The sequence below is a fragment of the Ipomoea triloba genome, chromosome 9, assembly GCF_003576645.1.
Source record: "Ipomoea triloba cultivar NCNSP0323 chromosome 9, ASM357664v1".
Classification (NCBI taxonomy): Eukaryota; Viridiplantae; Streptophyta; class Magnoliopsida; order Solanales; family Convolvulaceae; genus Ipomoea; species Ipomoea triloba.
This window is the reverse complement of record NC_044924.1, coordinates 31,023,671-31,048,678: the sequence shown is the minus strand read 5'-3', so window position 1 is coordinate 31,048,678 and position 25,008 is coordinate 31,023,671. Positions and strand designations below refer to the sequence as shown.

The 25,008-nt window shown below is 33.4% G+C and overlaps 3 protein-coding genes and 2 non-coding genes across 10 annotated transcripts; 3 read left to right on the top strand and 2 right to left on the bottom strand.

Moving 5' to 3' along the window:
• The first annotated feature begins 1,875 nt into the window (after positions 1-1,875).
• Positions 1,876-1,947, top strand: TRNAT-CGU. Its single transcript has one exon. It is a non-coding gene; the product is annotated as a tRNA-Thr (tRNA).
• Positions 1,948-2,775: 828 nt separating this feature from the next.
• On the bottom strand, positions 2,776-3,936 carry LOC116030792 (protein INAPERTURATE POLLEN1). Its single transcript, XM_031273128.1, has 2 exons — positions 3,817-3,936; positions 2,776-3,721 (listed from the first exon to the last, which is right to left on the bottom strand). Exons 1-2 carry the CDS (start codon positions 3,830-3,832, stop codon positions 2,943-2,945), a joined length of 795 nt encoding a protein of 264 aa, XP_031128988.1. The 5' UTR covers positions 3,833-3,936; the 3' UTR covers positions 2,776-2,942.
• A 7,251-nt stretch (positions 3,937-11,187) lies between these two features.
• TRNAG-GCC lies at positions 11,188-11,258 on the top strand. Its single transcript has one exon. It is a non-coding gene; the product is annotated as a tRNA-Gly (tRNA).
• A 3,491-nt stretch (positions 11,259-14,749) lies between these two features.
• Positions 14,750-19,247, top strand: LOC116028894. 6 transcript variants are annotated; one of them, XM_031270745.1, is made up of 5 exons: positions 14,750-14,891; positions 15,084-15,102; positions 16,306-16,528; positions 17,201-17,705; positions 17,801-19,247. In XM_031270745.1, exons 3-5 carry the CDS (start codon positions 16,418-16,420, stop codon positions 19,054-19,056), a joined length of 1,872 nt encoding a protein of 623 aa, XP_031126605.1. In that variant the 5' UTR covers positions 14,750-14,891; positions 15,084-15,102; positions 16,306-16,417; the 3' UTR covers positions 19,057-19,247. The 6 variants fall into 6 exon arrangements, with proteins under 6 accessions (XP_031126605.1, XP_031126604.1, XP_031126603.1 ...); XM_031270744.1 differs by having other exon boundaries at positions 16,298-16,528; XM_031270743.1 differs by having other exon boundaries at positions 15,011-15,102; positions 16,298-16,528.
• Positions 19,248-23,442: 4,195 nt separating this feature from the next.
• Positions 23,443-24,520, bottom strand: LOC116030357. Its single transcript, XM_031272587.1, has one exon. It carries the CDS (start codon positions 24,336-24,338, stop codon positions 23,472-23,474), a length of 867 nt encoding a protein of 288 aa, XP_031128447.1. The 5' UTR covers positions 24,339-24,520; the 3' UTR covers positions 23,443-23,471.
• Between the last annotated feature and the right edge of the window lie 488 nt (positions 24,521-25,008).

Sequence of the window (25,008 nt, the reverse complement as noted above, 5' to 3'; positions counted from 1 at the left end):
ATATTAACGAGAGTAAAAATATATAGTTAGAAGTGAGAATATGTATAGTATTAGTTGTTACTTGTCAAATCCTACTCTTTCACCTTAAAATGTACTTATTAAGACATCTCCAATCATCTTTTTGCAACTTTTTTTTTTTTTTTTGCCATGTGGATTTTGAATTGGAAGATTAAACAAATAATAATAATAATAATAATAATAATAATAATAATAAGTCAGAGTGGTCACCCGTTGACGACTACTTTAATGCGCCAATCAAATGTGTGAAGAGCATACACATATAATGTATATTACAAAAATCCAAGATACAATGGACTCAAACACTCTCTTTCCTCTCTATTATCTCATCCAAATCAATCAAAAATTATCTTGTCTCTATTATTCTATTGAACTCGTTATTATACAAAAATTAAGTTTGACTCAAATTATTTCTTTTAATAATATTTAATTTATTATAAATATTACATTTAAAGTTCTATTAAATACAGAACACTACATTTACAAAAGCATAAGAAATTGGCTCTCCCAAATGGGGTGCCATGAGATCGAGAATCAGCGGATGCAATATTGACTCTTTGTACTTGAACATGTTGAGAAAATATAGATAAACAGATACTACAATGTAATAGAGTCAGTAGTACTAAAAAAAATACAGAAAACTACATTTACATGCAAAAGCATAAGAAATTGTTAAAAAATAAAAATAAAAGTTAAGTAAGCAATGAATAATAATTAAATCATGCATACAAAACGAAACATGTCAAGTAATGTATAAGTTAAATATTAATAAATGATAAAAAAAAAATGAATATCTTAAAGTTACATCAAATAAATACAACAAACCCTATTTTGTCATTGTAAAATTGACATCAAACTTGTCAGGAAATTTTCTTTAGTCAACAAAACTAACAAAAAATTGAAAACATGTGTGTTAATTAAAAAAACAGAAAACCCATGTGTCAACGAGAGATCGTATATATCAAAATATTGTATATACTATGAATATGTTAGAATGCATTAAAAAATACAATATAAAAATTAATATAAACTTTAGTTAATTAATTAGGCAAACTATATACATAGCATTCAAAGTTGAGCATCAAATATCACAAATAACTGAAATAAGGAATCTTGAAAATTATTTTCTTACATTTTTTTTTGGGGGAAGGGGAGGAGAACATCCATGATCATTAACTGATCCTAACAATGTTAAGGCCACCAAGAAGGCCTAACTCATCTTCGCATAGATATCTCTGAATAACTCTGGGAGGAACCTCATGCCACTTGATCGCCTCGCCATTATTTGAAAACAAATATAGGTTAAGTTTTTTTCCCCTTTTTCGTTTAATTGAATCTTCTTTTTATTACTTATAACAAGACTCAATATTTTAATTATGCTTTTGTATTATGAGAATGATTTAGGTCATTATCGTATTAATATTTTTGTTTGTATTTCTATAATGGTACAATTTTACATTACTTTACAAATATTGTAATATTATTTTTTATCAGATAAAATTATTCTTACATCATTAAAGTTATATATATATTGAAATGTAGGAGATTCAAAACAATATTGCTACTTCATTATGCGATGCTAGATTATCATTATGCTAATAGTTTCATTTCAAAATGAATATGTAAACAAACCTATTTAAATTTAAAACTATTTAAATTTTATGAAGGTGTTCTTTTTTGTCTTTTTATATTTATCAATTTTTCAAAAAACTAATTTTACTGAACACTTTTAAGTATAATCAATTGGCTTAACAGTTCTTCAGTTTTTAGCTAGTTTTACCAAACATAGTCTTAACTTTAATTTCTCTATTAGGTTTTTGCGTAATTATATTTAACCTTTATCCAGTAACATCAAAAGCCTCCATAGCATAGTGGTAGTGCGTTCCCTTCGTAAGGGAAAGGTCGCGAGTTCGATCCTCGCTGGGGGCTTTTTTATGTGCATTCGTTTAATTTTGGAAATTCAATTTACAACGCAAGTAAACGGGTAATCCGTAATCCATAAGAAAAATGGTCCCAAATCGGACTTACAAACACAGAAAACGGGCCGCCCGATTATATTCGGGCTGGCATACAAAAAATGAGTTAAGAATTATTCGTTGCAACTTATATGCATTTTTGATTGTGTAAATAAATATTTAAGTATTGTCATATAAATGATAAACTAATGTTTTATATAAATAACTAATGTTGTTTACATTCGCCCTATTTAGAGTAAATTAATTTCTTTTCAAATAGGTAAATTATGGTAATTTAGCTGAACACAAAGACTAGATTTTTTGTTGATCGCATACAAGGAGTCCCTTACTTTGAGAGGTTGCTCCACACTGTCGAGACTAGATCATTAGTCTTTCTTCCCAAACTTCACCTATCTGGCTAACTAAGTTGCTCATACGGCTTCTAATTTTCTAATTAACTAGGAAATCGGTAAATATTGTATTGTGCAAAAATTATAATGAAAATGTTTATTGTCATTATTTTATTGACAAATAGTAATCTTGGCTTTTAAAGAATTAACAATAAATTTTTGTTAATTATTAAATACTATTGATGCTTATTCTTACAATTTTCAACTATAAGGCGGACCAAGTAGTAAATGCAAGTTTTCACACCCAATTTATTTTCATTACCATTTAGACACATTAAAATTTGGTTCTAAATCTTTAAAGTCAAAACCTTAGATTGTAAGTTTGAAATTTATATACATTATTTATAAGGTTGCAGTTCTTATTTATTTTTGCATTAGTGAAGACTGAAGAGTAGCAAAATTTAAAACATGAAGTGAACGAATTTAGTGACGAATGGCAAAATATTCCTATCTCCTCAAACCTCTATATTATTCGTCGCAAAAAGAAAAAAAAGCAGAGTATCAAATCGATACCTGGGCTTCCGATACAATGGGCCCATTAAAATATAACTCGGCCCAATCAAGTAACGGGGATCTTGTACTTTTCAAATTGGGCCAGAAGTTTTTTATCGTTGAACCCAACAAGAAATTGGGCCAGCGATTCAAGAAACAGCGCCGCCTGATACACGTCAGTCGCGTTCACGATGTCCGTCAGCACGCTCCGCCGCAGGCGATTGGCGTCCACGAAGACGTCGACGAGCTCCTCCATCTCCGCCGCCACGGATTCCTCGACGGCCGACTTCGCCTCCTCACTCGGCCCTTCGCAGCGCCCCCACTCCCTCCCAACCCTATCAACAAATTTCGCCTGAGCGTGCCTGGCACGCGCCGCCAGCGCGGGCACCATGAGCCTGAGCCCGCACTCGATCTGGTCGATCCGCGCCGTGAGCGCCCTCGGAGGGCTCCGCCACGCCATATCCAGGTACCACGGCTTCCCGAAATCCTCCCGAGATTCTCGGGCGTCTTCGTCGGAATCGTCGTCCTCGAGAAACGAGCGGAGGAGATTTGTGAAGAGGTAGGGATGGAAGTCTCCGAGCCAGAGGAATGGCTTCTCAAGGCTGTTGCGCCAGTCCGGGAAGAGCGCCTGAGCGACGTCGTTTAAGGCGGCGAGGTCCAGCGCCTCGTAGTAGGCAATGAAGTGTCGTTGCATCGCGTCGACGTGGGCGGTGAGAATCGCCGGAGACACGGTGGCCGATGACATGGCGCGGCGGAGCTGAGGGAGGTGGACGTTCTTCAGCTCCTTAAACCACTCGCTGTAGTAATCCTTGAACGGCTTCGAACATTTTTTCAGCCCAAGAAAAGCTGTATATGTTTTCATGAAAATCAAAATAAAAGAAGAAACAAGAGAGAAGACGAAGATGAAGATTGAGAAGAGGGAGAATATATATATATATTACCAATGGCTTTCTGCATTTCGGGGAAAATGTGTATTCTTGAAGCTTTTTAGGGCTTTCCCGGAGAAGACGAATCTTGTGATTACTGCAATCATTAGACAGAGGCCGCCATTTTTTGCATCCTTTTTTCACTTATTTCCGCCAACAACAACAACAATGCTAATAGGAGAAAAGGGTTATAAATTCACCTCCCAACTTTACTTAATAAGTCAATTAGATCTCTAAATTTTTTTAAGTTGCAATTAAGTACATAAATATATCAATTTAGTGAATTAAAATTCAAATACCTGTTAGTGACCTATAATAACAAGTCACTAGGTTGTCCAGCCATGTTTAGTGGCGAAAACCGACCACGGCGACCAATACTGTAATAACATGTATTTAGGTCTTGATGCACTAAATCGATATGCTTATGTACAATTGTAACTTTTCAAAAGTTCGAAAGCATAATTGACTTATTATGTAAAGTCCAGGAGTGTATTTGATCATTTTATCTAATACAGAGTAATAATTATAGTAATTGGGGTGTCAAAATGGGCCGAAACCTATGAATTGGCCTGCACCGCAAAAGCCCGCAAAAAAAAAAAACTTCTCTAATAGGGTGGACTGGCCCACATTGACACCTTGTCCCCAAAATTGAACGACTCCATGCACGAATTTTAGTGTCTAACATTTTTTTAAAAAGAAAATTGTATTTTGAAATGATTTTAGTTGTATTTTTATTATCAAAAAGTAATTTGAAATCAGTTTTATAAGAAGAATGTTTAAAGAAATTTTTAAATGCAATCAAATAAATAAAGAAGGAAATAGACATTATTATCGTAGTCCCAGAGCCACGGGTGGAGCATTATGTGATTTGCAGGAGCAAGAGGTTTTTGGGAGCTTTTCAGCTGGATGACAGTAGGTAATTTAAACAAACTACTACTACTACTCATTTTTGGTTTCGTCTAAACCTCAACAGCGGGGAGGATAGGTATGCGGTGAAAATGTTGAGTGTGGGTATAGTGATCCAATAAATACTCGTCACTACAAAAAAAATGCTCATAGACAACCGTTGTCTATGAGGTAAAATTTTTATTATTGAAGCCGGTGTTGTTGTAAGTCCCGCGCAAAGACAACGGTTAAAAACCGTTGTCTATTGGGTGTTGTTGAAGCCGGTGTTGTTGAAAGTCACACATAGACAACGGTTTTTAACCGTTGTTTTTTCATAAAAAGACAACAGTTAAAAACCGTTGTCTATTGATGAGTGTTGTTGAAACCGGTGTTGTTATAAGTCCCGCACAACGACAACGCTTTTTAACCGTTGTCTTTTCTTCAAATGACAATGATTAAAAATTGTTCTTGAAACTAGTATTGTTAAAACACCAAATTAATTATTTGATAAATTTTTACAAACGCTACATTTAGCAATATTTGCATATGGCATTTTGAGAAAAAAAAAATATAATTTTTTTCAAAACACCTCTAATTAATAAAATTAGTTTAAAAAACGTTGAAGGTGAGAGTTGAACCCTCAATGGGATTTGGCAATCATAGAGCCTTGAGGCTCCTATCTCAAGGCTCTATTCCCACTTTTCCCACCGGTGTGGGACGGTGGGAAAATTGCTGCTTCCTTGTTTCTTTTCCTTGTTTTTTTTTTTTTTTTTTTTTTTTTAAGTTTTGATTTTGATTTTATATAAATATTATTATTAAAGTTAATTCTATTTTTTGTCCTAGATTTATATGTGACAGTTCACTAGTCCCTTTTTTATGAGAACATTCACTTTTGGTCCTAGTATTATACTATTATTGTGACACGACTACTTTTGGTCATCTATCAATAAAAATAACTTAAATGTCGTTAAATATAAAGGTATTCGGTCTTTAATTATAAATTTTTCAAAACAAAATAAACATAAAAAATACAGTGGGTCAACCTATTACACGACGTTGTTTATTATTATTATTATTACTCAACCTTCATGTTAATAATAATAATAATAATAATAATAATAATAATAATAATAATAATAATAATAATAATAATAATATTATTATTATTATTATTATTATTATTATTATTATTATTATACCCTTTTAGGTCATTTAAATGTTAATCGCTAACTTAAACAGCTAATTTTATCAAATATTTTTTTACAAAATGCTAATATATATTATCCGTTAGTCAAAACCGCTAATACAATTCGTTGGTTAAATAAAACCATTGTCTAAATAAAAAACGGATGCACATGCAAAGACAACTATTTTAATAAATTGTTGTCTTTGAAGTGTTGTCTATTAAAGTGGGCTTAAAGACAATACACAAACGACAACTAACGGTTAAATAGAACCGTTGTCTTTAAAAAAAAAACACTCAAAGACAATGATTTTAAAAAATCGTTGTCTTTGTAGTGTTGTGTATTCAAGTGCACTTAAAAACAACACATGAATGACAATGGTTACATAAAACCGTTGTTTAATTAAAAAAAATCGAATGCACATAGACAACGGCTTTAAAAAACTGTTGTCTTTGAAGTGTTGTGTATTAAAATGCGTTTAATAACAACACACTAACAACAACGGCTAAATAAAATCGTTGTCTTTACAAAAAAAATAAACGCCCAAAGACAACGGTTTTAAAATACCGTTGTCTTTGTAGTGTTGTGTATTCAAGTGCATTTAAAGATAACACACCAACTACAACGGTTAAATAAAATCGTTGTCTAAATAAAAAAATGGTGCAAAAAGACAACGGTTTTAATAAACCGTTGTCTTTGAAGTGTTGTCTATTCAAGTGTGCTTAAAGACAACACACAAATGACAACGGTTAAATAAAATCGTTGTCTTAAAAAGAAAAATCGCGCAAAGACAACGGTTTTAAAAAACCGTTGTCTTTGTAGTGTTGTGTATTCAAGTGCACTAAAAGACAACACACCAACGACAACAGTTACATAAAACTGTTGTCTTTTTTTTTTTTAATGCACATAGACAACGATTTTTAAAAATTGTTGTCTTTGCGGTGTTGTCTTTTGACAAAATGCACAAAGACAACACCCTAAAGACAACGGTTTTTACACCGTTGTCTTTGATAAAAGTGTTGCGTCAAAGACAACGGTTTTGTCCAAAAGTGTTGTCTTTTACACAAAAGACTAACACTTTTGTCAAAAACTATTGTTTTTTTAGTGTTGTCTATGTGCATTTTTCTTGTAGTGCGTGTTTAAATTCTCAATGAGAAAGGATACACACTTCATTGTATTGAGATATATCCTGCGATTTATCTCATCTCATAATTCCTAAGAAAAGGCGATTTAAACTTAACTGCTGATACTTTGTTAAAGCTTTGGTGTTAGAATATAAGATTTTATAATAAATTACAATTTGCTTTTGAGTAATTCAGTCTCATTACCAAAACAAGATACACTTAGATGATAAACATTTTAACATATGCAGTGTTACTTAATGTAAAAATGATACAATTTTTTATTTTTATTTTTATTTTTAATGCCATGAAACAATTCAATGATTCAAACCAAACTTGCTCTATTCAATTTGATGAACAAATAACCAGAATATTTGAAAAGACAACAAAATGTTTGGTGTTTTATTATTCCCTTTGGTGGAGGGTTTTTCGTAGGGTGGGCAAACCAAATTGAACCCAACTAGTAATAATATACTAAAAATCGAACGGTTTGGTTTCTTTATAACTTGTTTTCTACTTTGCACTTTTGTTATTTGCTACAATTGTTCTTTATCTTACAATTAGTACTTAGTAGTATGTTTGAACTTTGAATTGCTATTTTGTTATATAATATTTAGATTTTTGATATGGATTATGTGAATATGTATTGCTTGGTAGTATGTTCGGAAAATTAGGAAATGTTGAAATTTTGGAATCTTAAACAGAACCGAACTCTAATGTTAAACCGAATAGTTAATTTTTTTTTTAAAAAACCGAAAATCGAAATCAAATAAATTGAACCGAAGCCCGAAATGCTCACCCTTAATTTTTCGCGGTGGTTTATGTTGTTTTCTCGGAATTAGGGGTTATTGCACGTAATATGTAATTACAATCAACTAAACAATAACTTAGGAAATTCACTAGAAGCTAAGCAATTCATAACACGTTGGAAGCACAAAAGACTAACACATACAAACAAGAATTTAACACAAATAAATAAAGAAAATGGCACTCAAGTTAAAAGAGTATAATCTAGGGGTAGAACACACAATCAAGGATTTGAGATCATAGTCTACAGTCTACATGCCACTATTGTGATCAATTAAACAATGATTATGATAAAAAAAAAATAAAAATTGTCTCACTCTCGTGATGTATCAATCCAAGCCCATCAAACACGCAAAACATAAAAATTCTCATATTTCTCATATTTTCATAGTGGGAAATAGAGAGTATGCAAAAAGTGGCTTGGAATCTTAATATGTTTAAGACAAAACTCCAAGCGTCAGTGTAATTTTCTTTCCAAAATTGAAGTGTCTAAACTCTAAAGATGTCCAAAGTCTTGTATTGTAATAAGAAATTAGTTCCTAATTTGCTTGGACAAACAAATTGGAAAGAATCACAAGTTTTGAAGTTGAAGAAAGCCCAAAATAAAGACGGTAAATCATAAAAAGGAGACTGGAAAATAATACACGATTTAGGATTATAGGCTTTTAATTAGTTTTAGCTGTCTTAGGGTGACCACGGTTCTGGTTCCTAACCGACGATTCACGAACTGACAATTCCAGTTTGAACTGTTGGTCTATTTTTAAGTAGTCCAAATTCAACAATTAATTTTTTTAAAAGATTTTTTTAATATAAAAGTAGTTATATCATATATTTAAATTTTAAAGTTAAACTAAAAAATAAAAATAGTTTTGAGCTTGCATTTAATTTTATCAAGATTTAGTTGCCTACGTATCTTGGTAAAATTAAGTGCAAGTCCAAAATTTTATTTATTTTTTTTAGTTTAACTTTAAAATTTAAATATTTGATATAACTATTTTTTAAAAATTTCTAGAATGACAAAATTCCAAAAAAAAAAAATGTTGAATTTTGACTATTTAAACAATAAAAAAAATTGTTGAATGTCAATACTGACTCCTGTGCTTCAATAGGTTGAGAAAGTAGTTATGAACAGATACTGCACTCTCATAGAATTAGTAGTAACTATTTGAACTGACGATTCAAACCGGAACTATCGATTCGTCATTTTTTCTGAAATCGGGAACTGTATGTCGATTTAGAACTTGAACCAAAGTCACCCCTATAACTTATTGTTAACTTACTATAGGAGGTAAAAATGGTCTAATTGCATAATTTTTTTTTCTAAGGTCAATGACTTATTTGAAACTTTTTAGAGTTTGATAGTTTAATTGTACTTTTTCATAATAGTTGAATTGTTTATTTGACCCTGGCCTTATCCTTTTAAAAAATTAGCATGTGTTATAAATTTTTTAACTAATGCAACTGACCGATATCCCAAATATAATATAATGTTTGTATTTTATATATATTTCCATATATATTCTCATAATGTCTAAATGATGTGTAAGATGGCCAACCAATCATAAGTATGTTAAAATAATATTTTACTGAACTTTTAATAAGTTTTAAATTTACTTTCTAATATTCATCACTTAATATGACACTAGTTATACTTGATTAGATCTTTTATATATTTAATTATTTAGGGTGTATTTGGTTCATGAGTTTACACACTAGGAGTGAGAATCAAAATCATAGTTAGTGTTTGGTTGATAACTTTTTAAAACACAACTATGAAATTTGATAACCTTTCAATTAAAAATCTCATTTCCTAATTAAAAACGGATATCATTCCTTCATATTGGTCATATAATTTTTAAGTTTGGATTTAATGCTTTTAGATTTGTGTTTTGATATTTTTTTTTGTTCGTATAAGTGTTTTGGATGTCATTATATTAGGATCGATTGTCTTATTTTTTTTTATTTTGTATTTTTAAAACATTTATTCACATTATAGGGTTATAGTGTCATACATAACCAAACATTAAGGGTGTGTTTGGTAACCCGGAAAATGATTTCTGGAAATCGTTTTCCGAGCTTTTGGTGTTTGGCAACGTCCGGAAAATGTGGTCAACGGAAAACATTTTCCGTTGACCATGGAAAATAAGCCCATTTTTCCGGAAAATGACTTCCGGACAAAAAATCCGGAAGTCATTTTCCGGAAATGGAAAATGGCTTCGTGCGACCTTTTTTTTTAAAAAAAATAAAATTATTTCTAATAAATATTATTAGTTTATATATTTTTATATTTTAAATAAAATAATAAAAATATAATTATACATTTCTACTCATTTTCCACTCATTTTTCGGAAAATGAACCAAACACACACAGACAGTTTTCAAGAGTACATCCAAACACCGAAAATGAACTCATTTTCCGGAAAATGACTCATTTTCCAGAAAACATTTTCCAGAAGTCATTTTCCTGCTTTCCAAACACACCCTAATATTGGTAATCATTCCAATTCCACCTCACTATCAAACATGCAAAATACTTTCACCAAAACTCATTACCATTCAAGTATTTGATTCTCATTCCGATTCCGATTCCTTTGCACGAACCAAACACACCTTTAATAATTTTTTAACCATGGTAAGATTGGTTAATACACAAGTAATTAATAAATATAAGTTTATAAATTCAATAAACATTAAGTCAATAATAAAAACTTATTAATTTTGAACCAAATATCTCTTCTTCTTTTTTTTTTTTTTTGAAAAACCAAATATCTCTTAAATTCTCATAATCATGATTATATGTCAAACACTCAATTTATGAACCTTTAGTTTTAAGTTAATTTATTTAAAATTCACATATTATGCACTTAAAACAATGTTAGAGTTACTTGATGTTAACAAATTAAATTATATATTGATATATGTAAGTTTATGTACATGTACATAATATAAAGATGAATATTGACCAAACAGAAAGGAAAAAGAGAGAGAGAATGCTAATTTAAACTAAACAATGGCCCTGTTTGGTAAATGGCTGTTGGCTGATTGGGTTAGCTGTTTGGGTTAGAAGGTATGATTTGTTAATAACATTGGCTGATTGTAGAAAGTTGTTTAGTAAAATTGGTTGTTAGCATCAGCTGTTTGGTATAATTTCTTTTCTCAAAAAGCTAATTGAAAAGGCTGCTTTGAGTAGCCTTTTGAATTTTAGTATTTTGGAGTTACAAAAAACTTATTAACCAAACAACTAATAGTGGTCAAATAAGCCAAAATTGGCTGATAGGCTGATTATTTACCAAACAGGACTAATGCGTTTTTTTTTAACAATGTTGTTTTTGACTAGGAGTGTACGCTGGATATGTTTTATATCTTTATAGAAATGCACTTTCATCAAAGCACCAGTGGTCTAGTGGTAGAATAGTACCCTGCCACGGTACAGACCCGGGTTCGATTCCCGGCTGGTGCAAGCTGCTTTTAATTTTAAACAGTTTCACTTCGTTATTAACATTATATATTATACGGAGTATAAATCAACAGAATTAAAAATTATGTTGCTGCCCATTAAATTTTATCTTGTGGTCTACTGGTAATACTCCTTCTATCCCATTCAAATTTAACATATTTAATAGCAGGCTAGATGGTAGTAAATGACAATACACTTTTTAACTTTTTTTTTTTTTTTTTTTTGAAAACTACACTTTTTAACTTATAATTATCTAGATTGCACTTAATGCATGGGACTTGAACTCTTCATATGTTAATTCTAATTTTTTGTCATTCTCATTGTTGATTGTTGATTTTTCTAGCTTTGGTCTTTTAGTTAAAATTGACCCAATTAGGTTCTTAAACTAATAAAAATACATCACTTTTAGTCATCATGAAACACTTTTTAGTAGTTATGAAATTTGAACTCAAAAATGACATCCTCCATGTAGGCTAGGGATAGTTAGCAAGTATATATTTCTTTCATATATATGATGTTGTTTTTTACTCTTTCTTTAGATGACTTTAAGAAAAACTAACAATCACTATTTGAAGGTGTATATTGCATACACTTAGAGAGGTAAATCACACTAGCAATAAGCTCGAGCGGAGGGTGAATGAGAAGGAATTGACAAGAACCAAACTTTTGATGATCATCTCTAGGTACAAGATACACACATATTTCACTTGATTGCTAGGCGAGTTCAAGTCTCCCAAATCCGTCAACTTTGTACTCAAGCTGATGAATCTGCAGTTCACCTTTTTGTTCAGTGCCCTATTGCTAGACAGTGCTAGGACTAGCTGGGTGGTATCAATTATTCGATTGGGCAGACTTTCATGAATATTGGTTGGAGCATCACTTCAAGGTATTGGCATATGATAACCTATGCTTGTTACTCCGTGTTTGCTGGAAGATTTGGGATGCGAGGAATGAGAAGATCTGGAACAGGTTGGTCAACCCTGCTTTCGCGTCCGTGGATGCAAATTTTGGAGAAGACACTACTCAATGTGGTCCTAATCAAACAATTTGTTGGTCCAAACCACCAAGGAACTGAATGTGGACGCAACGCTGAATTTTACAAACAGAAAAATGAGATTTGGGCTTGTCTTGAGAGATGAAGACGGAGTATTTGTTGCTGCTACAGAGGTCCCTTGGTCTGGCCTATTGGTAGGGCTGTTAAAGTGGGCTGAAGCCCGCGGGCCAAGCCCTATTATAAAAAAAAGATTATAAATTTATACGTTCTGCCTTGCTGTGCAACATTTTATATATATTAATATTTTTATTTTTTTTTGTTACTTTTTTTTTTGAAGAGAAATTTTTTTTTACTTAATTTGTGAACATTGAATTATGTATAAAAAAAAAAAGAGGGAGAGAGAGAGAGAGAAGCCCGCGGGCCGGCCCTCGGGGCCCGCCAACCCGCATGGGTGGCCCGCAAAAGCCCGCTAAAAAATAGGTCCGCGGTGGGGCGGGCTTAATGGGGCGGCCCGGCCTGTTTTGACGGTACTAGCTATTGGTGTCAAAAAGGCGTTGAAGTGGCTGAAAGAACACAATGAGGACTTTGTGGAGGTTGAGATGGATGCAAAGAAGGTGGTCACTGGAATTCTTAGCAACAATATGGTTACTTCTTTTGACTTATTAGTGAATGATATCAGGAAACTAATTACTGAGTTTGTTAATCTTAGCTTTTTGTTTGCTAAACGGTCTGAGGATAGGGTCGCTCATTTCCTTGCTAGGGAGGCCTTGTCCAAGTCTGATCGTGTAGACTGTGTTTTGGTCCCTTTTCCTTCGCTTGTTCATGTTTTGGAGCTTGACTCTATTTAAGTAATAAATGCATTTTCAGTTAAAAAAAAATCTTCAATCACCATTTATGGGCATTTTCATAATTATTGATCCCATATACACATAGCTTGCAATCTTGCATGAGAGGTTAAAAAGGGAAAGAGAAAAGTGATCCTACCTGCTGGCTCTCTGCTAAGTACAAAGTTGAGTCCCACATTGGCATGCATTTGTCCAAATTAAAGTTGCACAATACTAGGTAGTGGTCCAATCTATTTAGTTATAAATTAAATATGACCAAGTTGTTACCACTTGCAATTCGGATGGGGTGTATCATTATTTTTTATTGGGATGGGGAGCATAGGGTTCCCTATCTATATATAGTCTTGAGAGTTGAGAGGAATTATTTACTAATTTTAATTTGACAAATTTTAAGTTTTGACCTAATAATAAATACTAGTTATAACTATACACAATGCATTATAAAGAGATGTCTAATGAATAAAAGTAATGGTCATCTTATATAATTAAAATAAATGTAAAATTAATGATTTTATAGTTATTATGTAAAGGAAATATGAAAAATGGACCGTCCAATTTGTAGCCTCATTTACCATCAACTTAATTTGAAGTTTATAATCCAAATAAATTTCTGCATATCTGAAGCGTTTTTTTTTTTTTTTTTTTTTAATAATGAAAACTATCTAAAATGTTTCAAAATTGTTCTTAATAAAAAAATGCATTTCGTTTAAAAAATAAAAAAGTAAACAATTAATATTTATGCATATTTAAATAAAAAAATATTTACAAATACACACTTATATCTTTATATTTATACATGATGCTAAAAATTAGAGTGAGATAACAATTAATGTTTACACTATGTAGAGACGAGATAGTAAAGAGAGTATGTTCTTTTTTTTTTTTTTTTTTTTTGAAAAAAAAAAAGAGAGTATGTTCTTATATTGCTTATAAGTACAAGTTAGACAATGGTTTTGTTTAGCATAGCTTATAACTTATTTTAAGTTACTAATAAACTATAAGCTTTATTTGATAATGTTTTCAAAATAAGCTAGTAATTTAAAATAAGAGTTTATTTTGAAAAGCTACTTTATGTATCTTTTTAAAAATAAACTAGTAGCTTCTTAACCTTTTTTTTTTTTTTTTTTTTCAATTTAGTGTTGAGTATTGAGACTAGATTCGCTGATTTACTTCCTTGTGGGTCTGGTGGTGGGTTTAATGTGGTCTAAGATATAAAGTCATGCTTGGTAACATAATTAGTTTATAGTCAAGTTTGACTTATTTGGTCACTATTAAACAACTAATATGAGTGCTTGATTAATTAGTTTTTTGTAACAACGGGTTGCTCTAAAATGCTAAAATTTACTCAAAGTAACTTTTTGAGAAAATAAATTATACATTTAAATGTCATTTTGAATGTAATCAACTTTCAACTATCAATTAATTTATCAAATATCTTTCTACAATTAATTAATGCTATCAATTAATCAAATTCATTAATCCAATTTACTTACAGCTATTTGCCAGACACCTCATTAATCCGGTTTCACAGAAAACATGCGTTATAAAAACAAAGGCATTTCATGGGAAGGACAAAAGGGTAAATCACCATAGATATATTCAATAGGCTATTTTCAGCCTCTTTTGCAGAGTCGCTGACAGAGATAGGGAGAGAGTGAGGGAAAGAAAGGGAATCCCCACAACTGCAAAAGCAACAATGTAGATTGTAGAGATAGAGAGAGAAATGATACACACAGAGTATTCTTGTGGTAAATCTCACGCAAACACCACACCACCCACCCTTTTTTGCTTCAATAGGTAAAATTCCGATTCATCTGCCTTCACTTTCTCATTACTTCTGAGCCTTCTGTTTCTCGCTCTCCATATATGTATCATGCTATATATTTATATTTATATTTATATTCGGTCCCTCTCAGATCGCTAACCAAATGCTTAATTTCATCCTCTGCCCGTCTCCTCAATTTCGTGCTTTGCGCTCCTTTCTCACAGGCTGGTGAAACACTTCCTCGTAAGTCGCAATGCTCTCTCTCTCTCCCCCCCTCTCTCTCTCTCTATATATATATATATGTGTGTGTGTGTGTTTGTGTTTCTGTATATGCAACTTTTGGTAGCATGCTTTCTCTGGAATGTGAGTAGTTCTTGATGGTTTATTGTTTGATCCTACCTGAAAGTGAATGTGGAAAATGGGGATGGGGAGGTGGAGATTTTCAGATATTTTTTGTTTTTCTTTCTTTGAATATAAGCAAAAAAGATTCAATCTTTTGATATTTCTGGGCAGAAAAGCAAGGCTCAAATGCTTTGTCTGTGAGCAATTATTGTCGGTTGTTTCATAATTTGTTTATTAAGGATAAATCAGATAAATGGACAGTGGGGAGGTTCTGCAATCATATTTTATTCCCTTCTTGTCCTTTTCTTTCCCCTTCTTTTCTCTATCAAACTGTTTATGCCAGCTGAAGTTTTACCTGCTTCTTTTTGTTGCTGGACAAGTGGGCAACATGTGTTATGCTTCAGCTTGTGATCAATAAAAAAAATGGCATCTTTTACTACTTTGTATCATGGTGTTGGAACTCTGGGGCCAGGCTACTGTCCTAATCTGTTTGTACTGTGATCTTGTTTAGAGTGATGAGAGAAACCAGCTATCCACTACTCGAGGTTTTGCATGAGTTAAACTTGCCTCGTGACTATAACGAGGAAAACTAGCCTATAGCTGGTCAACTCAAACCAAGAAGACCAATATAGGCCTCTCTCGCTGGGAGTTGAACTTGTAACCTTGTGATTATCAAGTCAACAGTCTGACCAACTTGGTTGGGATTGTCACCAAATTCTTTGGATTTTTGTGAGTATATGTGGTTGCTGAACAAGCAGTAGCTGCAGCATCATTTTGGGCAGAAGGAATATGAACTTGGTTAGCAACTATACTAAATAGTGACAATTAGGATAATGGTTTGCACACATTTGAAAGATTCTGCCAATCTTAAGTCCCTTGTTGGAGGGTCTGAAAAAGCTAATTTGTTCTTTCTATTATAGCTACCTAAGCAAGACATTTGTAACTGAAAGGATAAACTACCTGGACTTTTTGTAGCCTTTTCCTGGTAAATTATATTGAATGTGTCATATGATTGTTTTGGTTGCTATATGAAGCCTAGTTTGTGTCTTTATGGATATATCATTACTGAAAGCTGATTGATGTTTTATTTCGAAAGCTATTTAGTACGGGGGCTGAGATTGCAATGTCAAAGATCGTAGCAAGATTTTACTGTTTCTGAAATCTACAATACTACGATTTGAGGGGTGAAAAAGCTTCTGGCTTTCTTGAGGTCAAGATGTTTACCAGAGGTGATTTTGATCTAAATTTAGTGCTGAGATATGATCCGTTACCGAAAGAAGTTTTGAAGCAGGCAATGCTCAAGCAGGAACATATATTCAAGAAACAGGTATGCTACGCCATCTACTTTTAGAAATAAGAATCACTTTTGCAAAGTTCACCTTTTGTGGTCAATCTCCTTTTCAAAAAGTGATTCAAGAGAGGACAACTTTTTGCTTAAATAGTTTGGGAACAGTTGCATTTGCTTTTATTTTCAGCTTAAAATACATGCTGCCATGATTATATATCTTCTAGCTGAATAAGTTCAATTTTTCATGTTTAAAAAAAAAAGTGGAATTTTGCGTATTGAAGCTGAACTGTTTATACTATCTGTAAAGAGTATAAGTGTACTGTTGTCTGTCAAAATGTTTCTGCTTGAAAAACCCTTCTATTGCTTCATACAAACTCATCAACAGACACTCTGGTGCATACGGTGTCCCTAGGAAATTAAGGTAGTACTCTGAGGAATTAAGTCCTAAACACTGCTTAATATGACAGTCTGCTATATATCTCTTCTCATTTCTTTCTATTTGGCCCGTCTATTTCTTGAGGTATGTGAACTGCATCGGTTGTATCGGATGCAGCAGATCCTGATGAAGGATTTGGATTGGAAAGAGGTAGACGGGATGGACACAATCATTCAATCCCATTTAGTTCTCTCTTTGAGTGGCCCTCAGCCTCAGGGACTCGGTTATGAATGTTAAAATTGTGAGATGACATTTGCTGTATTCATGGTTTTCAGGTAAGCACAAGGTTATCTGTGAACAGTCTACAAGAGCGCAGAGTTTTCTTCGAGCAAAGGGTTTTGGTTCCTCAATTTTGTTCCAATCAGCATTTTAACCACATTAATCGGGATAATTTAGTTAAAGAAAATAGTTCCCTTTGTCCACAAAAGCCAATAAAGATAAAACACAGTTTCCATGGTCAAGTGACACCTTCAGAGGAAGTTGATCTCTCATTAAGCATTGGTTGGAACAAGCAAAGGAAGGAAGCCTGCAAGAAGACCTTGGATGATATTATTGATTTGGAGGACTCGGATGACGAAACAGTGTTGCGTGGAGAAGTAAATAACGTATCTACATTTGGCTATGCTGCTCATGTTGGGTATTCGGGAGGCAATTATGATTCAGGTTCTACTCATAGCATCACACATGGCCCCGATAAAAATCAATTTGAAGGGACAGATAGAAGTCACTCGACTGTTGATTGCAGCAGAGGTTTGCTCGAGCAAAGCTCTTCGAGTAAAGGTTTGCCATCTTTATCCATGTTTTTCTAGACTTGTATGTAGAGGAAAGACACTGTTAATTCTCGTTGGATGTTCTAATCTCGGTGTCATCTGCAGGAGTTACGCAACGCTGCAATGTCGTTATCTCTGAAGATACACCATCCAACATAAAACATTTTTCTTCTGATGAACGAGCTCTTCTAGACCTTAACCGACATCCTAATGAATTATCATTTCACCCAACTGACCTCAGCTCTGTCAGTTCATCAACCGGGGCTTTCTTGAGGAATTCCCGTGGAATGGTTGGTGAGTCCCATGATAATGACACCTCACACAATGCTCCCAACAGGAGAGATCAAGCCGATGATGATGATTGCAATAACGAGACTCCTGACTTACTAAAACACAGTGCTGCTAATTGTGTCGTGGGGGCTTGCAGCAATGACAATAATTGCATAACATCCGGATCTACAAACCTCGACTCATCTGTTGTGGCAGCGTTGGACAGCTCTGGAAGTCATGACGGGCATACTAGTAAAGTGGAACCTGAAGGAAAGAACATAACATTGGAATTCCAAAATGGTTCTAAGCATGCTGAGGATACAAGATTTTCAGATGAATGCAAAACTCGAGATACACCCTTAGACATGGAAGTTGATCGATCTCCCATCTTATGCAAATCCAATTATGCAGCAGACGACATGTTAAGCAGAACAGTAACCAAGGAATCTGGGATTCATTTGGCAAAGTCAAATACCCCAGTAGATAATGCTGGTTTGTCACAAGCAGCAAAATCTCCACGCCATGAGGATGCTGAATCTTTTGGTAACAACGATTCAAATTTCCAAGCCGGGGATGATCAGAAGGGTAAAGCAGCAGAAGTTGACAACGATGTCCAAAAGGGAGCCGTGTCTCTACTGTTTTTCAAGTTGGAAAGCACGAGAGACCGAAGCTCTAAGTCCAGCAAAACTAGGCAGCAAGAAAATGAGAGCAATGAGCAGCAGCCTCAGTATTCGTGTGACACTTTCGAGTCGATGGTGCTGAAGCTGCAGCCCGAATGCAATGTAGACGACGACTCTTGTGTGTCCTCGAAGCCCTTTGAAGTGAAGAACACGAACAATAATAAGGATTGTGGAATCGCGCTGAGAAGGGGGAGACGAATGAAAGATTTCCGGAGGGACATTCTTCCTAACTTGGCATCTCTTTCAAGACATGAGATTTCTGAGGACATCAAAATTATGGAGACAGTACTAAGATCAAGAGAATACAAGAAAATCATGTCCAGAATGAAAGGTGGTGAGCCGAAATGCTTCACACCTGTGAGAAGCAGGAGGTCTAGACTCAACTATTCTGTCCAAAAACACCATTCATGATTTGTTCATCACAAGTAGGAAAGGATATATGACATTCTGTTTTTTTTTTTTTTTTTAGGAACTATCTATCTGGGATTATTAACATATTTATGTTGTAAACAGATTTGACAGAATTAGGTAGTTTGACATGAAATTTGATTTGTTTTTCTTTTGGATTACATTTTGTTTTTGATACTAAAATCACTTCTAGATGGAGTTACCAAATTGGATGAGACCTTAAAGTATTCATATTATTAATATATATATAACTCTTCACTATGGGTGAGAAAACATGATGACTGATCGATGATCGCGCAATTATCTTGATGGTTGGGGGTTCATGGCCACTTAAATTAGGGGTGCGCAACAATCGGTTACTTGGGAACAAAGAATGTTGGTTATTTTCATTTTTAGTAGATTACTTCTATGTTAAAAAAAAATTAGTTATTTTGGATGAAAAACACACCAAAACAAACCATAGCACACCTTGGACTTTATAAAATGTTTCTCTACAAAATGAAAAATCCTCTGGCCCCAAGGGATGCGCAAATCACAGTGACTTATTAGCAGCTTCTTAGAGCATCTCCAGCAGTGTATTTTGCTTGATTTTTGGAACAGTAAAAATTGATATTGGGATTTTTGAACAAATGATTTTTGGAGCAGCAAAAATTGATATTGAGATTTTTGAACAAATGATAAGCTTGATTTTTCATTGAACTTTTCTTAGGAGAGAGAAAAAAAAATAGTAGGCGTGCTTGGAACGCACTGCCCACCCTAGCGGCCCAGCGGGTGCGTGGGAAACACACGCCCGTTGCGGTGCTTCAGTGTGGCCACCACTCTAAAGAAATTACCGTTTGTTTGTCGTTTTTATATGTATATTTTTTAGTTTGTCAAATCCTTTTTTTTTCCTTTTAATTTGGTTTTCCTCCCAGTTTTTTTCTCCCTCCTCTTTCTTCTGACACCTCAAAAACCACAAAAAACTAAAGACTATTGAAAATGTTTGTAGGTGGAAGGACTGTGCCCATAAGGAGCCCATTACTTGTATCTCCCACGCGTTGCTGCCAACTCCATAGAAATGTTTGCTATTGTTATAAGTAGTCGAATATCTAGGATTCCTAGATAATTTAAATCTAACAATACTTTAGACTGATTCAATATATAACTTTGCATGTGCACATACTAATGTATAATATATTTTAGAGAAATCTTAAACGATATCAAAAACACATTGATGTGACAAATTCTCATTCTACATCATCTCCTAATTTCCGATAATCACTGGTGATATATATAAAGTTGATGAAGTATAGTCAAAGTCACATTAAAAACAATTTCTCTTAACATGGGTTACTTTATTCAAAAGATTTGAATGAAGTTGTTGCCAGTTATTGATGAAGAGGTAGGGTGATGGAGTAGTAACGTAGTAGGGCATTAATGGTGAGTAAGGATTAGTAGCAGCACTAGAATATAGATGGGGTTTCACTATCAGTGTTTAATAATGATTAGTAGTATATTTGTGTATGTTCAAACCGTGAGTTGCGCTCTACTTTAATTTGCATTGCCCTTAATCCAAGCTTTCTTTCAGTAGGGGCCATCACTAGGAATTAGGGATCTTCCCTTAGCTTGCTCAACATCAACATACTCAAACATGTTTAATTTGCGAGTTATTACAACATAACCGGATCAGATGTACTTCGTACGCATGTTTCAGTAGTGGTTGTGAGTTTCTTTCTACCAAAAAAAAATAAAATAAGATGCCCCACGACATTTGTCTAATAATGGACTTGAACTCTCACTTAAAACTTGTTTCTAGCGGCAGGTCGGGTGGAATGGAAGTTCAATTCCTACCACGAACATGAGGGAGGCTTGGGTTCGGGTTAGTTGAGCTCTTTGTGCACAGAATGAAATGTACAGTTTAAAGTCTTGAAGCTAGATTGACTTGATTTACCTTCTCATGAGAAGCTAATAAGAAACCTAGGTTATATATATATATATATATATATAATATTAGAGATTTGGATTTAGGTTGGCAGAAGTATACAGTTTGATGTTAAGACTCAAAACTAGAATGACTCGAATTACCTCCTTATAGCTTGGAGTAGGTTCATGGGTTCCAGATATAATTCGGCGCCGCGAAACCTAGGGTATAAAGAAAAAAAGATATTCAAACTAACGTCATTAACATACCCACTCTCATATGCAGCTTTCCTTGTCACCCTCCTTAGTCGTCCTTATCTATTGCCTTTATATTGTTACATTGTAAAGTTCTAAAATCTTTATATTCTTTTATTATTCAACCATGTATATACACACACACAACTGTATTTTCATTATGTGAAATAAATGCAAGAAGTCAAGGATTAATAATGCTTAGATGATGAGTAATGTAGTTACTTAATGGCGTACAGACAATTTTGTCCAAAAAAATACAATATACACTATTTTAAGCACGGTGTATAAATCTATTGGCAAATAAAAATGGACATAAATAACGAAGCTACATGTATTCACACATATAAAGTTTTTAGATTAGTCAAATATCATGTATTATGTAATTAAATTAATATTTAATGCAAAGAAAATGTAACGTTATAAGGAAAAAGAAAAGTAACATTATAAGGAAATAAATGCAATAAGCTAAGAATAATCGATAAACAAGGAATAAATATTAAAAAAAAAAAAAAGAGAGTTGTAATTGCAAAAGAAAATAAGTACGACGGACAAATTATTATATTTAATGGTTTTATTAGCTGCATTAACAATTTTGGAGAAAAAAAAAAGAAAAGAAAAAAGAAGGGTAAAAATGAAAAAAAATATTTATAAGTATACAAAAAAAGTAAATACACTGTACAAACTATTCCTAAAACCAACTAATTATATCAACAATTTTCCTTTTTTGGATGATGAGAGAAACTCACATCAACTATCCAAAGTAAACTCTACTCATGTGTAATAGCTCACAAATCACACATAAGCTAAGATGTAAATTGTACTAATAAGACCATGTGCGATAGTCTCAATTGAAAGGATAGGAAGAATATCGATCGTCACATTTCTCTTATATAATTTTAGAGAAATGAAATGAAATATATGATTCTACCCCTCTAAAAGTTATATTAATTCTAAAGGAAACAATGCAAAACCAACCTGTGATATTTCAGTTCAATTCGATACGATATATACAGAATATTTAGCTACTATTATTTAAGTATATTATTATTATTAGTATTATTATTATAAATTTTAAAATGTCAATTTATATCATCACCTTTTGTATATTGTATATCAATATTATTATAAATTAGAAACCATTACTAATAGTATTCAAAACAATTATATTAATCTGATCTCAAAATTAAGCTAGTAAAAGATACTAATGTTGATTTCCATTTCAAAACTTAAGAAGGTGGCCAACCAATTGCATTCTTCACTTCTTCATTGAAGAATGTGATCAGTTGCGCTGGCCATATTCTTCACTAAAGAAGGTGACTGTCAGTTACTCTCTTCCTGAACAAAAAAATAAATAAAAGGTGGCCTGCTAGTCACCTTCTTCCTGAAGAAGAAGAAGACGATCAACTAATCGCATCTTAACTAAACAAAGTGACTGATGGTCGCCGAAACTGTAAAAAGTTAAAATATTCTTATTATCAGTAACCTTATGAAAAAAAGACTTAGTTACACGATTTTATTGAATTTAAGTATTTAATTGTAACTTTTTAAAGTTTAATTGTTCTTTTGTATAAAGTTCAATGCTAATTTAACTGTTTTTTCTCATTATTATTATTATTATTATTATTGTTGTTGTTGTTGTTGTTGTTGTTGTTGTTATTTTATTATTATTATTATTATTATTATTATTATTATTATTGGTAGTATTTGCTGAGTATTCACAACATCATCAAATCAAACTAAAAAGAAAAAGGATAAAAGTTAGTGGTTAGTGGTTAGAAAAAACTTGATGTGAGATATCCTTTTATTGGCAATCACCAATCCACCAACCACTTCCCATAAAATTTTTGTTAATATATTAAAAAATGATACTTATAAATATGAAAAATAAATCAAAGGAAATTAATAATAAAACTTAAATTTTGATTTTTGATACATATTATTTTTTTCCTTTTAAAATTATTAATGAAAGCTTTATAATACTAAATAATAGTGTAAATTAAAAATCAATCACATTTTTCATTTCTGTAAATAAAATAATATATTTATTTTTACTATTTACAAAATATTACCGGCCATTTTTTAGTTATATTAATGATCATTTTTATTATTTGGCATTATAAAATTATAAAAATCCTTCTTTTGATATATGTTTTACCGAATTTTGTATTTTGAATTAAATGCAAAATAATTTTAAATTGTGAATGAAATTTAAAATTTGTATGATAATTAGGCATTAAAAAAAAAAAAGAAATACGGAGTATTTATTATATTTTGTAGATGATAAGAAAGCAAGGTAATACGGCGCGTGAATCAAATACTAACAACTCGCCATTCTCCCCACTCACTGAGTCATACCCGACTCGCTCTTCTTCAAGTATCGAATCTTTACCGAGTTGCTGGTAGACCCGACCCGCTATGACCCGACAAACCAACATGGCCCTCCTTCCCCTTCCACCGCCTCCGCTTTCGTGCGCTTCGCCGCTGCCGGAAAATGTGCAAATCGTCGTCCCTTTGCCGGAGTTCAAGCTCCACCCGCTACTACAACCACCTGTTTCGTACGCGCCGCCGGTGGTGGGACCAAGGCAGAAGAATCTCATCACCTCATTCCCGTCCGCCACGCACCGCGCGCGGTCTTCTCCGCCGCCGCAACTGGCTCTGCTCTTCACAGCCTCTCTGTATTCCTCGAATCTGGCCACCGTGCGGGGGAGGTTCTGGACCTTAAACAGAACTTCGATCCGGCCGGAGAAAGCCTTCGGCGACCAACTCGTGTGGAAGATAATCTCCACCACGTTCCGTGAAGGATGGCCTTCCGGCAGCTCCGTCAGCGCCGGGAAATACGATTCCGACATCGTGCGCGCATGTCTCGCCGAAGTACTCGCCGAAGATCTCGGAACGGTTTGATCCGATTCAATTTCTGGATTACTAATCTGCTGCGGCAGAGGAAGCGGTTTCGACGGTTTCAACTTTTTAGGTCTTCTCTCCTGAGCCGTCTTCACCACGTCTTTGAGGCTCCGGACGCCATTTTTGCAGCTCCCGGAGTTCCGCAGCAGGCGATACTGGTGGTGGTTCGAGACGACGTCGTCCAACACTTTCGACTTGCACTGTAACGACTTTATCCAGCCATTCGCCATTGACGACGACGGCGACAATCACAACAAATTCTCCCCTGAAAATCCTTCTCCCGATTTCTCTCTCTTAAAGGCCTCTTATTCTTCCCTCAATCTTTCTCTCAGATCACTGTATATTCACATTCTTTCCTTCTCTCTCTCTCTATATATATATATATGTATGTGTATATGTATATACGTACTTATATATGTGAAACTGTGTATGTAATCTCTGTAAGCTGTTGTATACCTTGAAGAGCGGGGCATGGCGCGATATTAAACGAGAGAGAAGACTACGAGGGTGAAAAGACAAGAATGTCCTTCAAGATATTAAAATTTACACGTTGAGACCTATCGGGTATTTTTGGACCGTTGGTCGTTACTGACTTATTGGGCATGGGAATATATGATTTTTCTTTTGCTTTAAACGCAAATTTTAAGATGGTAGAAAAAGTATATATACTCGTATTTTACTTTTCAGAAGGGTAATTTTGGGAAGTAGCATTGGTTGTTTATTTTAGAAAATATAGTATGAATGTGAACCTTCTTGTTAAACAAAGGGAGAAAGATACTTAAACTTGTGTTATGAATAAAAATAGTAGTTTCGTCAGCATAGATGATTCAATTGGTCCATACGTAGTAGATTGTGGATAAATATATATGATCGAGTCTTGATAGTTTCGGTGTAGAAGTT